The sequence below is a fragment of the Eretmochelys imbricata genome, chromosome 4, assembly GCF_965152235.1.
Source record: "Eretmochelys imbricata isolate rEreImb1 chromosome 4, rEreImb1.hap1, whole genome shotgun sequence".
Taxonomy (NCBI): domain Eukaryota; kingdom Metazoa; phylum Chordata; order Testudines; family Cheloniidae; genus Eretmochelys; species Eretmochelys imbricata.
In genome coordinates this window covers 131,034,427-131,051,899 of record NC_135575.1, presented here as the reverse complement: position 1 = coordinate 131,051,899, position 17,473 = coordinate 131,034,427, and the positions used below count along the sequence as shown (strand labels likewise).

General features: G+C 47.0%; 1 protein-coding gene across 1 annotated transcript in view; it reads right to left on the bottom strand.

The window, feature by feature from the left end:
• The window catches only part of ATOH8 (atonal bHLH transcription factor 8), a 67,530-nt gene extending 50,407 nt beyond the window's left edge, over positions 1-17,123 (bottom strand). The window contains exons 1-2 of the mRNA XM_077816184.1: positions 16,467-17,123; positions 823-1,014 (exon numbers count right to left, since the gene is read on the bottom strand). Of these exons, the coding sequence (XP_077672310.1) occupies positions 823-1,014; positions 16,467-17,123 (849 nt within the window). The remainder of the gene's footprint in view (positions 1-822; positions 1,015-16,466) is intronic.
• Between the last annotated feature and the right edge of the window lie 350 nt (positions 17,124-17,473).

Sequence of the window (17,473 nt, the reverse complement as noted above, 5' to 3'; positions counted from 1 at the left end):
TTTCTGAATCAGAGGTAGATCTTACTACAGCAGAAGAAGGTGAATACTGCTCAGCTTAGCTGTCCATTCATCCATTAAAGTCCTGCTGATTTATTATCCTGCATGACAACTGGGTACAGAATGCGGAGGGAAGTTCAATTCAAGTTTACAAAACTCTTTTTGTCGTAAAACTCTGAACAAAGACATCAATCACTCTTTTAATTTACCCATGTCACTTTCCAAGAGGAAGACTGGCAGAATGCTCAGTTTCCTCTTTAACACGGCTTGATGATGATTTCCCCTAATTGGTTCAATGTTAAGTAACCTGAAGGAATGCAATATGTAATTAGATTTAGTGTTGTTTCCCCCAGATACCCATATGTTCTTCAGGTCAGACATCTCGCTAATGTGTTTATATGTACAGCGTCTCCATTAGCTACTTTTTGTTGTCAGACAATTTTTTTTTGCGATAAGTGTTAGATTAAACAAAACAGAAAACACAGCTGAGTGATTGTGTTTTATGATCTACAAAAGGCAACCCAGGGCTGGTTTGTTTTAACAAATAACAGCCACAAGACAACGCTAATAGGATCGTGGTCATGTTAAAGTGTGATGGGCAAGTAGCGAGAGGAAGAGCTTGGCCCAGAGAATAGGAAGGATGGAAAAGTTTTTGATTAGAGAGGAATGTGGTTGTTACAAGATCACACAGATCGGGGCGGGGAGGCGAAGAAAACCAAAAAATGGGGAAAGAATAAGGAATAAAAATAAGGAAATGTTCAAAGGATGGAGAAAGAAGGAAACCACCTTGGATTATTTGTGTTATTTTGTTCTCTTGAAACATACCTTCCTTTTTTTAGATCTCCCTTCTGCCTGCAAGGTCCTAGTGCACTGCTCCACGCATTCTGAGAAGCTCATGTTACTGTGGTCAGCACTGTAATCCATGTCAGCTAGTCTGGCCAGGGAAAGGATATAGTTACAGGCTATTCTCAAAATAGCCAGTTTGGACAACTTTTGACCATAAGAATAGCAGGGAACCTAGAAAGGGTAACAGGAAAAAAAAAATTAGGCCAGACAAACAAAATATCTGTGCTTGAAGGCATGACAAAACAATTGTAGGTTATTTATTTAGCAGTTGTTTAACATAAATAGGAGTTTGACTGATAAAAATCCATATGGTGCCATCAGGTTTTTTTAAAGAGAACTCCCCTGCTGATCTCCATGGGAATGAAACCAGTGTGAAGGTTCTTGATTTCAGCTGGGGCAATTCTGCTTAAAATCTGATGGTAGGATATGGCCCAGCATGTTTACTCTAATTCGATTTTGTGCTCAGTTGCCTGGCTGGTTTCATTTGGATACTGCAACCTTTGTGCCAGATTCTGATCCGCCCACTCACACTGAGTAGCACCTTACTCCACAAGCAACCACACTGACTTAAACGGGACTCCTCACAGAGTACAGTGCTATAGTGTGAGTGAGTGAGGGGATCCGAATCTGGCCCCTTGAGCTTTGACAACAGCAATCAGCACTTACAGCAGATGTAGAGGCAAAAATACAGCATCGTTGCTGAGTAGAACCGTGAGACAGTCATTCTCTCCCAGGTAATCCACACGCCATAAATCTGATGAAAGACCCAGCAGTCTCACCCCATTTTTCAGCCAAGATTTAACAGCAGAGGGCTGTGGTGAAGTCTTCTATTACTAATAACTTAAGACTTTCACAGAACATACTCCTGAATGTTTTCTAGTATAATATGAAGTATTTGAAAAATAAGAACTAATAACTAATAATAATAAATTAATAAAAATAACTGGCACCTGAATAAATAAACAAATTACAATAGCCTTGATTTATTTAAAATCATGATCTGGCAAAACTCTTAGTACATGCTTATCTTTAAGACATGAGTAGCACCCCCATACTCAGGTCCAATTTTGAAGAGAACTCTCCTAGCTGAAGTCCATGGTATTAATTTTGTGCTTTGCTAGCCTGGAGCCTTACTCACCAATTTACAGAACTGTCAGTGGGCCCTGCACTCAGTGAAAATCAGTGAGATTCTCCTGCATACAAAAACTTGGACTCTGAGGCCTGGTCTACACTACAGAGTTAGGTTGATGTAAGGCAGCTTGTGTCAACTTAATGATGTCAGTGCACACATGACAGCCTTGCTGCTGCCACTGTAAGTACCCTACTACATCAACACTGTAACTCCACCTCCACGAGAGGCATAGTGCTTATGTCGGAGTGGTTAGGGCAATATAGTGTCCGTGTAGATACTGCATTACTTAAATCAACTGTTGGCTGTCACCCCAGGGAAGGTGGGGGGGGGGGGCTCTAAGGGACCAGGAAGCCAGGTCAGGGGGCAGCTGGGCTCTCAGTGGGGAAATGCGGACGGAGCCCCCACGCTGCCTCTCTTAAGTTGGTGGAAGTGCTCCTGGTGAGGATGTACACCACCGACAGAAGAAGGGCAGTGAGAACATGAACCACCACAGTAATTACTGTGGTGGCTGTAAGTTGACCTAACATAGGTTGACTTAAGTTTGTAGTGTAGACGTGCCCTGAGTTATTTATCTGAAACCCATCCCTGTACGTTAGTTACCCAGGCTGTCTGTCTTTCTGTCAATCTAAGATTTTATACTGTACCCATCACCGGAATACTTGAACTCTTCTGTAGCGTCTGACTGCCCAACAGAGTCCCTTTCACTCTGATCCTGGGGATGTTAAAAAGACAATTGGGGAAGCTTCCTTTGTGCTTTTGCCCTTCTCATCCATGTCTCTCCCCTCAGGTTGTCTCCAGGTCCATGAGCAGATAATGCAGAGCGTACAACCAATACTCTGAGCCAAATTCATCCCTGGTGTAAAGCTGTTGATTTTAATGGAGGGATTACATTGGCCCTCCATGTCCAACGTGTTTGCCAAACACATAGTCTCTCGGCTTGTAGGATGTGGGTTTGTATGATGAGACATCCAGGCGTATCTTGCACTTCTCCAAAAGCAAGCCAACAATCTTCACAGAATTTTCCTCACATTTTTTAAAATGTATAGCACAGTATAGGCAATAGTGGGGATGTAGGGAACCTGCTCTTCTTTCTCTCGCTGGAAAACCCGTCTTCCACTTGGTGGCATTCTCACAGCACATGAATCAGGGACCCGCTTTAATGTTTACTAAGTAATAGAACCACCTCCTGTGTTCTGTTGTATTGGTGTGCTGGGGAGCAGTCTCCTTCCTTTATGCCAGAAGCAAGCCAGGATAGCTCTACAGGAGCACTCAAAACATTCTCATGTAAGAGTCGTGTTAAGCATTGTCCATAATGCTCCACAGTAAATCCATGGCCTGGCTACGAATGGAACACAAGAATTCTATTGGCACTTAGTCTTGTGTTCTTTCTGCTAGATCACAGTTTCTCCCAACAGCCTGTTTACTTGGCTTTCAAGAGCTCCCTGCCTTCTCTCAAGCCTTTGTTGACACTTGCAGCTACCCACTGTGCTTCACTTCCGGTAGCACCTTGCCTACAACTCCACAATGGTCTTAAGCTGGGCATTTTTCTTGTTAAAGGAGAATCCATGGCAGCGACAAAAACAAAATATCTGTTATCATTGGCAGGATATGACGGAGCCAACGAAAATCTTGGATCAGACAGAAGTCACAGCTGATGATCAAAGCAATATGGAGAATAAAATGGAAGGTTTCAATGAAAAGTGGGAACGATTTCAAAGTTAGAGCAAGAAAGTTAAATCAAGTGGAAGTAAAATGGACCATGAAATACTTGAGGCTGATGCACACGTCAGCCAGTTACAAAAAAAAACTGGAGGAAAATATTTTTTCCCTCCTTTCCTTCCCCTCCCCCTCTTTTTTGTTATGGTAGGTTTTTTTTGTTGTTTTTTTTAAAAGAACAAATTATTTTGTGAGCCATGTTTGTTACAGAAATCACCAGCTGGGATTAGAAGACACTTTTTTCCGTACACGGTGACAACATATAAATTGGAGCAGCCCCGAGAGAAGGGTTTATTCAGGAGTGTGCACACCCGGACAGTTTCAGCTTTTCAGAGAAGATCAGAGAGCAGGATGGTGGGTGCAGTACAGGAACACAGACAGATACAGGTTTTCTCTATAGTAACAATGTTAGAATAGCTTTTCCCGAGGAGCACTTCCTATCTTGACTCAAATTTAATGGCGGAATTATAAAGAGGCTTGTGTGTTAATTATTAAGAGAGCTGAGACACAAAGTTCAGACCTGGTCTGGATCCAAACATTCCCCAAAGAGGGGGAGTTCAAATTAGGGTTTTGGTATTCGCCCATCTGTAAGAGAAAGCCAGAAGTGGGCTGACGGGCATAGGTGTTGCAAGCCCTGGCTATGCACAGGTGGTGGGGAAGGACTCTTAAAAGCAGGTTTAAGTGTCAAGAACAGATTCTGTATTAGAGTATTTAGAGATTTATGGCCCGATTCTGCTCTCACTTACATTGGTGTAACACCAGTATAACTCCACTCGTGTTAGTGATACACTGATTTACCCAGGCATGAGTGAGAGCGGAAGCAGTCTTCTAATTTACTCTTTTAAAGAGAGCAAACCTTTTGGCTCATCAGATCTCAGAAGCTAAGCAGGATCAGGTTTAGTTAGTGCTTGAATGGGGGACATACAAAGATTTTGGATGAACATAAGAACAGCCATGCTGGATCAGACCACAGGTCCATCTAGCCCATTATCCTGTCTTCTGACACTGGCGAGTGCCAGATGTTTCAGAGGAAATGAACAGATCACAGCAGTTTATTGTCCCCTATTGTCCAGTCCCAGCTTCTGGCAGTCAGAGGCTTAGGAACACCCAGATCATGGGGTTCTGTCTCTGATCATGTTGGCTAAGAGCCATTGATGGAACTATCCTTCATGAACTTACCTAATTTTTTTTTTAACCCTGTTATACTTTTAGCCTTCACGGCATCCCCTGGCAAGGATTTCCACAGGTTGACTGTGCAATGTGTGAAGAAGTACTTCCTTATGTTTGTTGTAAACCTACTTCCCATTAATTTCATTGGATGACCCTTGGTTCTTGTGTCATCTCTTTTCTAAGATGAACAGTCCCAGTCTTCTTAATCTCTCCTCATACTGAAGCTGTTCCATTCCCCTAATCATTTTGTTGCCCTCCTCTCTGTTTTCCAATTCTAATATATCTTTTTGAGATGGGGTGACCACAACTGCACACAGTATTCAAGGTGTGGGTGTATCATGGATTTATAGCATGGCATTATGATATTTTCTGTCTTATCTATTCTTTTCTTAATGGTTCCTAACGTTCTGTTGGGTTTTTTGACTGCTACTGCCCATTGAGCAGATGTTTTCAGAGAACTATCCATTCACTATGGATGAGTTTACTCATAAATGCATGGGCAGGAGGATTTCTAAATTTCAGATGACGACAGACACTTAATTAGAATGTTCCCTTCATCGCTCTTCCCCCCGCTGCTTCCCAGCTAGTAGCACGGCCTCCAATATTACGTATAGAGGAGTTAGGAGGGAAGATTTCTCTAATATGAAAAATGCTGTTGTCTGCCAGAAAGGCAAGGAAATTGGCACTACCCAATATTTATCTATGTTAAGAAGACACTGGGCTGGTAACCCAATGGCAGCTGAAGTTTGGGCCCTGGGATTAATTAGTTAAATGTTTGTAAAGTATGTTGGTGTCCACAAGGGCTAAGTACTATTATTGTTTCCTTGTTCCCCAGATAAGGCTGGAAGCAATGCAGAGAGCACACTGCAGAAAATGTACCATAGGGAATAACTCTGCATTGGCAGGAGGATGGATGGGATGGGATGTAATGTAACAGGTCTGTTCCATCTCTGATAGCTATGATTCAGAGGCAATGCTTTTGGAACCCAGAGATGCTCCATTTGAAGCCAGTGGGAAGTTTGCCATTCAAGCTAGCTCAGGTAGGGTAGCCCGTGGGAAGCCAATGGGAAGTTTGCCATTGGCTTCACTGGATTAGGACCAGGCCCTCAGCCAGCTCTGTGCTCTCTTGTGTCCGATCCTGTCCCATCCCACTTAAGAAATAAATATGGAAGATGCATCCCATTCTCATCACTGGAGGGAAGGATGCTGTGACCTGAGGCCATTAAGAGTGGTGTGGAGCAAAGTAAGGGGAAGTCTACACAGCTAAAGCTACACACGGGCTGCCCTACCTGAGCTAGCTTGAATCCAGCTAGCACGGGTAATCACAGCCGTGAAGGTGACGCAGCACAGGCTAACAAGCTTGGTGTGTACCCCAGGTCTGGGAAGGGCTTGTTCTACCTGCGCAGCACTGTCTTTGCTGGAATTGTTACCAACCCTGACTGGACTCCAGTTAGCCGGGGTAGGCTAGCTTGTACACAGCTTTTGCTTATCCTAAGTGGGGGAAGTGGTGGGTACAGGATCCATTAACAGCTTCTTCAATTAGTAGGACAATAGATATAGTCACAATAACTGGCCAGATCCTCAGCTGGTGTAAATTAGAGGCGCTCCAATGATTTGGATAGAGTTATGCCAGTTTACATCAGATGAGGATCTGGTCCAATATTTCCTTTCCATTACCAAAAGAACATGTTAATTTTTGTACAAATACATTATGAGCTCATACAAATAAACACTATGAATCCCGTTCCACACTCTCTTTTCACTGGTGTAAATCAGGAACTACTCTAGTGAAATCAGTGCAGTTACACCACTCTAACACTGTGTAAGTGACAGAAGAATCAGGCCCTGGGTAGAGCCGATCCTGCTCTGTTGCGCTGCTGTAAATCTGGACTAACTTCGCTGCCTTGCGTGGACTCGCTCTGGAGTTACATAAGCATAAATGAAAGCAGAATTTGGCCGCACCTGTAGAGTTGATAACGCAACGTTAAGCAGTAAAATGTACGTGCTAACAATACACTATAAAGCAAGACCTCCTGACAGCAAACTGCCTCTACAATGTGCCATAATAAGCTGTTGAATTTGCCTATCTTTTAATTCCTCTGGTTTATTTTTGTGCTGGGAGTTAAAATATTTTAGAGCCCCACTGGGAAGGTAGTTGGCTGGCTTCTCGATGAGTCCTTTTAGAACGTGCAGTGTAACTTAACTGTCTCATTGTTTGTGTTGAGCAATATGCCAAAAAAATTTCCAGAAGGTTCACATGAATGTCTAGTGCTTAATAGCGCTGACTTTATTATATCCCTCCTTCCAACCTGAGATGAGTTAGTGCTTCCACAAGGGTTCAGCGACCTCAGTGGGGTACTGGCAGGTTAGAGGAGTGAGGAGGACTGTTGGTTTTAAGCTCCCACCCAGGCTCAATGCTGGGTCAGGTGGGGTGAACTGTTCACTGGATTTTCTCCTGGAAGAAGCTGACCTACTGCCTCTCTCTCTCATGCATAATTTCCCTAGGACTTGGAGAAAGGCAACATCATGTCTGGGACAGCAAAAGAGGCAGCTGACCACCTTGACAAGTTTAAGAACATGTCCAAAATATCGTCACATGTTCCCAAATTGTTATTTAAAGGGACGTGTTATATGAAAAGGGCTGTGGATGAGCGTGTTTGGTTTTGTCTGATAGCACGTGTGGGTGGGTGCGTGTCACAAAATGTATGTGTAAACAAACAAGAACTAGCACAAGCCACGGATTTTTTTGGTTTTGTTTATTATAATTCTTTGGATATGGATTTTTTTTTTTTTTTTTTTTTTGCTGTTACATTATCTGCCGTGATTGCCCCAAGTGCGCCTGGGATCCCAGATCATTATTTGTTTTGTTTGTATTCTGGCAGTACCTTGGAGTCCCAGGCACACAGCTGCGTCCCATTGTGCTAGGTGCTGTATAGGGCTGGTGAAGAATGCATGTGCACAGGGTTCACATATTCTAGATGATCTGGTGGTACCTTCTGGACTTAAACTCTGTGACTCTGTGAGCAAGGATATCTCCAGTGCTGCAGCCTGTCCACTGCTCTCTAAGAGCTTTCCCATAGCTAGATATGCCTTATGCATGTGCAGGTGATTTACAGGTATAAGATGGCAGGCACTGCTGTATAGTGCATAGGATTATTCCTACAAACCCTGATGTTTATTTCAGGTATGGGACTGGGCCCTATTGGTGTGTCTACACTGTAGCTGCAAGTGTGCCTCCCCAGCCTGGGTAGACACGCCCTCCATGGAGACTCACTCCAGCTCAGCTCAAGCTGAAAATAGCAGTGTGGACGTTGTAACACCAGGAGCAGTGCCGGTGAGCCACCTGAGCTTGGACCCAGGGGGCCAAATTCAGCTCAGGAGTAAGTGATTAAGCTTCACTGAAGTGGCACCTGTTTACACCAGGGCCAAATTTGGTCCCCCTGATCCGTCTGACTCATTTGCCAAACCAGGATTATTGTTCTCCTTTTCTGTGAGCATCTCTGCTGCTGCTCTGGCCAGTGTCCCCAGGTGTCTGTCAACAGAGCGCCTCCTGGAAAACAGCTTCTCAGGCAGTGCTGGCTGCCACGTGGGAAAACCCTACCCTCTCACCGAGGAGCAGGGTCCTGCTTCCCTGTGCCTCCCTCTGCATATGAGTGCTGCTCTCCAAGTTATGCAGGGGGCAGAATTAGATAGGACTGGGGCGATAACACTAACGTTACGGATGAATCAAGCTGTGGCCAACACACAAATTGGTCAATGCACAAAGCAGACGCAGGATGTGAATGAAGGTGCTGACAATTACAGTATTGCTGATTCGGTGCTTGGGCACTGTCCCACCGTAGTTGCTGACGAGGATAATTTGAGAACAAACTAGGGTCAAGCAGGGACTGGGGGTTGGATCCAATACCCATTGATGTCAATAGGAGTCTTTCCTCTGATTTCAGTGGGAGTTGGAGTGAGCCCGAGGGGAGAGGAAAGGATAACTGACTGTGTCTACAGCAGAAAGAGAAAATACATATGGTCAGTCACAGGATTTTGTATCAGGTGACAAAACCAATTAGACATTAAGCAACAACAGACACACGGCTGTTTTCTTTGTGTAACATTTTCCTGAGTTTGGGGAGGTGTGTTGGAGTTTTCTCTGTCTTCTTTACTGTCTTCTCCCTTGTTCTGTTCTGTTATCTGCCTACTTTAGATTGTGTGTTGTTCATGGCAGGGGCCTTGTCATCTCCCTCTGTATGTACCCCCCATGGCACTAGAAATCATAATAGTGTCACTCAGAACTGGTTTAAACCGCTTCCGGGCCCAGATTAACGTTGTGATATTCCGTTGCCAAGCACAATGGAAATGCTACACCTGGAGCGCTCCGTTGGGGGATGCGCCTTGAAGGCAGGGATCCTCCCTTGGGGCCACATTCAGCTCTTGTCAAAGTCAGTGGGAGTCTCTCTGCTGACAGCACCGGAGCCAGAACAAACCCTGTCAGGCCGGCTCCAACCCACAGTAAAGTCAATGGGAAGCTTTTCAATGACAGCCGCTCAATCCGCTCCTGATGATACACACTGTAAGTGATCACAGGAAAGTTCAGTCCTGTGGAAGTGGGATCTCTTTTACACTCATTTAACTACCAGTGAGTAGCAGCCAAGGGAAGGACACTGACACCAGCAGACAGCAGTGAAGGAATGCGAAAGGGTGGTGAATTCAGCTCCCAGTAGCATAGAAAGCTGTGAAACCCATGAGTAAAACATCCCTGGGACACACCTCAGCCTGGAGAGTGGGCCTATCAACTGCTGAAGAGAAAGAAAGGAGTACAAATGTGGTGGTGGAAAGGTTTAGAAAAATGCTGACCTAGTTCAAGGCGAAGAATGAATCTGTGGAAACATCTGCTCCCAGCACAGCGACTCCAGCTCATTGGGGCTCCATGGACCATATTTTTGAGGAGGAGTTTGAGACGAACATCAAAAAGCTGCATATGTGCCAATGTGGGCAGTTCTCCAGATCAGACAGAGAGATGCACGCCTCCCCTCCTATCAGTGGAAATCTTGCTGCCATTTGAGTATTCTCAGCTCTTAAACGGGCTGTTCCAGAATTCCGCACTAGTGGGATGCAAATGAATGACATGGTGGAAGACTTTGCCACTTATTCTGGCACAGGCATCTCTTGCTGCAAAACTGAATTTGTAAACTGCAAATTGTTGCTGGTTACTGAGATAGCTTTTACAGTGTCTCCGGTTCCTAGCCCAAATAGTAGAGTGTTTGAAAACATGCTGGCGTGGGTGTTTCATTCATTTTGATGCCATCATTCTACCTCATTTGAACATGGTTTGGCCTGTTCTGATCTCACTTTTACATTATTGTAAACCTGGAGTAGCTTCACTGAAGCCCTTAGCATTTCACCAGCATAAGTGAACTCAGAATGAGGTGAGATGGAACTTTGTTCTCATTAACAAAGCACTGGAGACATGTCTTCTCCCTCCATAGCATCTGGGCCCCTGAAAGTCAATGGCCACCAGGAATGACGGGGGTGCAAAAGAGTCTATGGAAACAGAACCTTGTCCTGTCACGTGCTCAGATACCATGGTGATGGGCGCAGTATAAGAACCGGAATAGAATAGAAAATACCCACATTGACATCACTAGGACAGGCAATGGAAGCCGAACATTTTTCAGTATGGTGAGCTGAGCGTTAAGGGGGGAAAGGCCATGGCCCTATATTTGAGGGTCTATAGCAGGAGTGGCCAAACTTACTGACCCTCAGAGCCGTATACGATAATCTTCAGAGTTTGAGAGCCACAAGACATGCACAATCTGCCCCATGGGGAAGTGCCTGCTGGGGCATCGGGCTTCAGCCCCGATACCCCCACACGGGTCTAAAGCCCTTAGACACCCCACCTCGCTCCCCGAGTCTGGTAGGTGAAGAATGGGGTGGGGAGGCTTGGGAGCCTTCGTAAACCGCACTTTAACTGTAAAAGAGCCATATGCGGCTCATAAGCCACAGTTTGGCCGCACTGGGTCTGTAGGTTGTAGCCCTCTCTGCCACCTGTGAGACAAGGCAGCAGCAGAGAGAAAAACTCGCAAAAGCGTTTGCACTATTTTAAAGTGTTTTCGTGCATGCAGATAGCGAGGCCCTTTTCTCATTATCCCGGCATGGAGCAGGAACTACTCTGTCGATCCCAATAGTCTTTGTATTAGTGGGAAGATGTTGCTCTGAGGAAAGATCCACAGATATCAGGGAATAACTTTTCCAGTAGCCACTACCAAGAAGTCACTTGTGGAAATCTCTAGGGAAAGAAACGGCTATTTGCTTGTGTACCGCTCCATGAATGCTCTCACAGCATTGTTGTCTTAGCAGCTAGATACTACAGAGTGGCTAGGCATTCTGGTGCCAAGATACTGTAGTGATGGATGCATTAGAAATGCAGGGAGAGAGAAATTCATGCTACTGGTGGCATAGATACAAACGGAAGGGACCCAGTGTAGCGCAGCAATACCCAAGTGCTGCTCTGGTTTTAAAAAGCTGAGTCGCTTTCCAGAATATACAACTGCCCTTCTAACTCCCATCTCGGAGGAGAAGTCTGAACAGGGGAGCAGAATGGGAATAGCTAAGTACTTAACGACATGCCTGGACTACTCTTTCCTTCTGCAAAACAACTGTGGTTGATTCTCCTCCCCACCAAGCAAAAAACAAAACAAAAAACAGCCTTACTGCCATCTGGATAGCTAGCAAATCCAGCTGAAACATGTGTGCCATATGTACACAGCTGTATAGTGTACGTATGCCGCTGCGATCCATCTGCCCAGCATGCTGCATACCAGTTGCTTGACTTAGGGTGGGCTGGGAAGGAGGATTCAGGAACAGGCTGGAAAGAGAGAACATATTGCAGAGAAGCAGCATTTTTCTTCTCACCGCACAGGATTGGGCCCCAGGCGGCTTAGTACTTATAAGCCTCTGCTTATGTGAGCACTCTAGCTGAAGCTGGTGCTGTGTCTTATATGGGATCAGGCCCTGTAGCCCCAAACAATTACTTCATAGTCGAATAGACTGCAACTCTGGTGAGCAAAGTCTATTTAAATCCATTTCACCACACGTGCAATCTGAATGTATGGCTCTGTTGCACTCGCTTTCCAGACTGCACCTCCAGTTGCTGGTGTACAACGTGACACCTCTGCTTTGATTTCAGAGCTTCCGTTCCCTTCCCAAAGAAGGAGTGTAGGGCTGGGAAACAGACTCAGCAATGGTGACTCTCTTCTGCGCCACTTGCCGCCCAGCCTATGGCGAGGTATCGGTTTCAATGCTTCAGGGAAAGAATCCCAGCTGCTCAAGAGATGGCTGCGTGATGACAAGGAAGGAATGGAGGAATAACTTAACAAAAACTGAGGTCCGTGTGTAACCTTCTCCTAGTGGGCAGAATATGGGGATTACCTCCTGTCCAGCATGCTGGGGGTGGGCATTAAGGCTTCACTTAGTTGAGATCTGCCAGTTAATCTCTACAAATGAATCTCTGTATAATCCCTATCTGAGCTCTTTGCCCAGGAATGCAAAAAATGTCAGGCAGTTCCTTACCTATGGATGCCTATATCATGCCACAATGGAAGCATATTAAACTTGCTCTGTCCTATATACAGCTGTTGAGTACAAAACCGCTCACCACATCTTGAAAGTTGAGTTCAGGGCATAGGAGTGGGAAGGGGGGTAACTAAACTCTGTCAGATTTTTCAGATATACAGTGTGGGCCTATCCTTAACTGCTGTCAGCTCCACTGAATTCAGCATGCTACAGAAGAAGTATCTGCTATAATTTTCCAGGTCTATCTGAATGACTCCCGGAAGGCCTTGCCATTTTGCCATCAGATTTGATATGGGTGATGCAAGTTGGAAGCCAGTGCTCTGCACATGGACAGGATGGTTGCTCATCCATTGGATCTTCCCTCTTGTCACATGTAGTGCCAAGCACATTGTTGGCGGTTAACGAAAAACAAATCAAAACATCACTAAATGATCCACTGACCTACTCCCCTTCCCCGCATCGAATTGCCAAGAAAACCTGCCAGTGCTTTTCTTAAGGGAAAACAAACCTCGTCTGGGGAATGAAGTTGTCTGTCCACAGCCTAGGCACCAGTCTGTTCAAAGTGCTTCAGCACTGACCTGGGGGCAGCAGCTTTGGGGGTGAGCGGAGAGCTTAGGCTGCTTTCCATGTTCACTTGATCCTTGCATTCTCAGCTGAACCCAGGGCTGAAATAATTTATGGTGATAGGGCCGAACCCAGGAGTTTAAAGACTTTGCATGAAATGCCCAGTTCCCAGAAGAGTTGGGCCTCAGTGTGCTGCTGGCTTGGTTTCTGCTTGAGGTCGGCAAGGATGGAGACTGCCAACGAGTTGGGAAATTAGTGCCACTTTCCATTGTTGGGTTTTTTTTGTTACCTGGATGCCTATCCATTGAGAACTGGACTGAGACAGTCACATGCATTGCACACAGGTCACCGAACAGCCAAAATGGGGCAGCAGTTTTTGAAAACAAAAATATATCAAGTGTCTACTTTAAATTTACAAAAGGCTTAATTTTGCAAGACTCCCTCTTACTGTGTGTATGCACAGGGCCTAGCATGGTGGGGCTACAATCTTAATTGAAGCTTTCGGCTGCCTCCACAATATAATCAATAATAATATCTTAACGTAGGGACAAGTCAGTGACTTTACACTGAAAAACTGCCTCATGATGAGCCTAATCTTGTTCCATTGAGGTCAATGGCAAAGCTCCTGTTTCTTCAATGGGATTAACAATGGTCCCTGTGTGTTCCCAAAAGTGGATAATAAGGCGGGGGGAATTAACCAGCCACTCTGGGATAGGCAGCCACCCATCCTTAAAATCAAAATCATCCTTCAGAAGCTTTTCAGGCAGCATAGCTAGAAACCTCAAGAGATATTCCTTAAAGGCAGAGCACTGAACAACAAAGTAACCACGTACAGAAAAACAGGGCCTGATCCTGAAGCCTCTCTCAGGTGACCCAATGGAACAGTGCACATGAGTAAAGGCTGCAAGATGGAGCCCAAAGGGTCTGATTCAGAAACCCTGCAAGTCTCACTGACACCAATGGGCCTGTTCATGTAAGCAAGGGCTGCAGGACCAAGCTGAAAGGACCTTCTGGGAAATGTGAATGCTCAGCACCTCTCAAGATCAGGCCCCTACTTTGACAGGGAACCTTATGTGACCCTGCCTGCTGTACTCTTCCTTCATATCCTTGGAATGCTCTTACTGGCCTTTACAGAGAAGGCAAAGGAACAAAAGCTGGCCAAGCGTGGAGAACAGTTTTTTAATGGCTCTCTGCTTTCACCAGGCAGGCCACTACAGTGGAAAACAATTTAATTAGTCAACGAAGGGAAAGACTAAGCACTGAAAAGTGCAATTTTGGGGCTCACAAAATGTGACTAGGTCAGAACCTGCCGTTTTATTGCACTTCGGGGACTGGTTTTGAGAACAGCTCAGCACTCATTGCAGGCTCCAGTCCCAGCTCGCTCTCCTCTTTCTTTCACAGGGCCTGTCTACTCAGCACATTTTGCCAGGTCTGGAGGTCATGTTATAACCCTCTTGGGTCTGTCTTGCCAGTACAGACAGGACCAAATGATGTTCTAACTGTTATAGCCCGATCTCTACAGGCACTAAACTACCTTAGCGTCTCTGTAGACACATCCCAACCTACCAAGGGTGCTACGTGAACCAATTCATTAATGACTGTGGAACTCTTTGCTAGAGGATGTTGTGAAGGCCAAGACTATAGCAGGATTCAAAAAAGAATTAGGTAAGTTCATGGAGGATAGGTCCATCAATGGCTATTAGCCACTATGGGCAGGGATGGTGTCCTGAGTCTGTTTGCCAGAAGCTGGGAATGGGCGACAGGGGATGGATCACCTGATAATTACCTGTTCTGTTAATTTCCTCTAGGACACCTAGCATTGGCCACTGTTGGAAGACAGGATACTGGGCTAGATGGACCTTTGGTCTGACCCAGTATGTACTGGGAGGTGCTCAGATACTGTGGTGATGAACACCACAGAAAACCCTACAACTAACTAACTAACATGAAAGGCTTCACTTTTGCAAGGTACATACGCATGTGGACCTATTCAAGGGGTCAGAGTTAGGCACACATGCCCCTTGCTGAATGGGTCCAGTGTCACCAGATAGGCGGATAGATGTGCTTCCTTCACACTAAGTTGCTTCACCCAACATCATGTTCAGAAGGTGACCATGATGCAGTGACATTGTCCTGAGCATTATTTAACATTTCAGATGTTCTCTTCTGTGCTTGAAAAAAGTTTATATTTCCCATTCAGGCAGGATGATGAGAATTTTATATGCTTTTTTAAAAGAAAGCTTGTTCTTCACATTGGCTTAAAGGGTTCCTTGAAGATGCATCATGTAGAATGATGAACTAGGTGGAGGATGTCAAAGAGGCCTAAGGGGCTTAGACACCCAACTCAGAAGTCCATGGGAGTAGATTTCCTCCCTTGTGTCTCTTTGAAAATTCCCAGCCCAACTCTTCCAGGTAAACAACAAGAGTGAGGTGAGCTATTGTGTCATGAGGTGGGATTTAGGCTTCATCATGGCTCACAACTTTGGCAAGCAGTTTGCTACAGTTCTCTCTCCCACCCCCTGCCTGGTATGAATAAGCTGCCCATATAAAAAGCCAGTGTGATTTGGGGGGTGTGTGTGGGGGGTTTAAGAGTCCATTTTCAATCCTTAGCTGCTCTAACGTTAAAAAAAAGTTTTGATAACCACTGACCAGCTAGGTGAGTACTATTAATGGCTCTTGCACTCTGTCCTTATCCTGGCTCCACTAAATCAGGCTGTATTTGTATTGTCATAATAACCTAGAGTGAGTGCAGGCGACCCCAAATAAAATTGAGTTTCTGAGCTTGTTCAACACACAGAAAAAGTAAAATATCTCTGGGAAAATGATAGAAGTAAGGTGAGGTGTAATCAAGAGGACAATGAACTTGATTTAGGAAGATCTAGTTTATGCCCAGCATGAAACCCAGGTGAATTCTTCTGAGGAGAGGAATGCTGCATCCATGAGCAGTTTTGGTGCTGAAAAAAGGCAGCGTTAGAGCCAGAGTTTTAAACTGTCAAGTAATTAGCCCATCCTGTGCAGAATTAATACCCTTTATTCCATCAAACTACCCCCTCCCCTCCCCACCGAATCTCATTAGGAATGCAAACAACAACTCTCGGGCACAAACCGGTGAGTGACCTTTTGGGTGAAGTTACGTGACAAAGGTCACGGAGAGCGCACCCGCTGCGTGGCATGCCCCCGCAGCAGGGCATCTCGCGCAATCAGAGGCGGATTTATTAGCATTTCATTTCTTTGGCCGGCAAATGTCTTTTAAACGACCAGCGGAGAGGCGCACCCCGGAAGCCGATCCCCGGCTACACCCAGCAAAACCTCAGGGAAGAAGGAAGAAACAGCGCGGGTGGGTTTCACTCTCTTTCTCCTTTGAAGTCAAACCCCTTGCGGGGGAAGGGGAGAGAAGACATGCAGCGGAGCCGGGCCAGGCAGGGGGCTGCCCCGGTGTGATTTAGGAGCGGAGGGGAAGGGGAGGCGAGGCGGGTACCTGTTTTCGCAGCGCCTCGAAGGCGGCACTGATGGTATGCACCCGGGTCCTCTCCCGGGCGTTCGCCAGCAGCCGCCGGGTCTGCTGGATGGCTTTGATCTCCGAGGAGACGCCGGCCGTGTCCCCCAGCCGTTTCCTCGGCGATGCGGCGGGATCCGGCGAGCTGCTGTACGCTCCCTGTGCCGCCGAGCCGTAGGCGCTTTCCAAAGGGCGCTGCGGCGGGCACAGGACGAGCCTGGGCGGCAGGCTCGGCTCCGGGCACGGCGGCAGCCCGTTCAAAGCGGCCGGGGGCAAGCCGGGCTCTTTGCGCAGGGGCGGGCAGGCGAGCCCGGCCGCCGGGAACGCGCCTTTCCGCATGTCCAGCGCCCCGGCGGCGCTGCCCGCCCCGCCGCCGTCCGGGAGCTGCGGGGCCGCTGCCCCCTGGGAGGGGCCCGCCCGGCTGTCGGGCACCAGGCTCGCGGGTCTCTCCAGCAGCCTCCCCCCGCCGCCGCCGCCGCCGCCGGCCACGCGCTCGCGGACTTTCAGCGCCACTTTGAAACTTTTGCAGCCCTGCGCTGGCGGCTCTTTGTGCTTCCGCTTCAGCTTCTTGAGGCCGCCGAGCTCCTTCACGCACAGGCTTTGCCACGGCTCCTCGTCCAGGAGCTGCATGTTCCTCATGCTGGGAGCCTGTCAGGGAGCGCCTGCCTCGCTCGCTCTCTCAGGTCGCTGGCTCCCCCCCGCAGACATACACCCTCCCCCCCCACCGCCCGGCTCCGCTGCTGCTGCTGCTGCTGGGTTTGGTGCAGCGGTGTTACCACGCGGCCCCGTGCAGGCAGGGCGGCGGTGGGCGCCCGCCCGGAGCCGTCAGAATGTCAGCTGAAGTCCCGGCCGCCTTGGCCGCGTTTGTGGGGAGGGCACGCCGCGCTCCATCTGTGTTTGTTTAGCCTCAGTTTACACAGAAGCCCCTGTGAGCGAGATCAGTCAGCGCGCCGCCTGTGACAGGGAGACTGCCTCGCACAGCCGAGAGA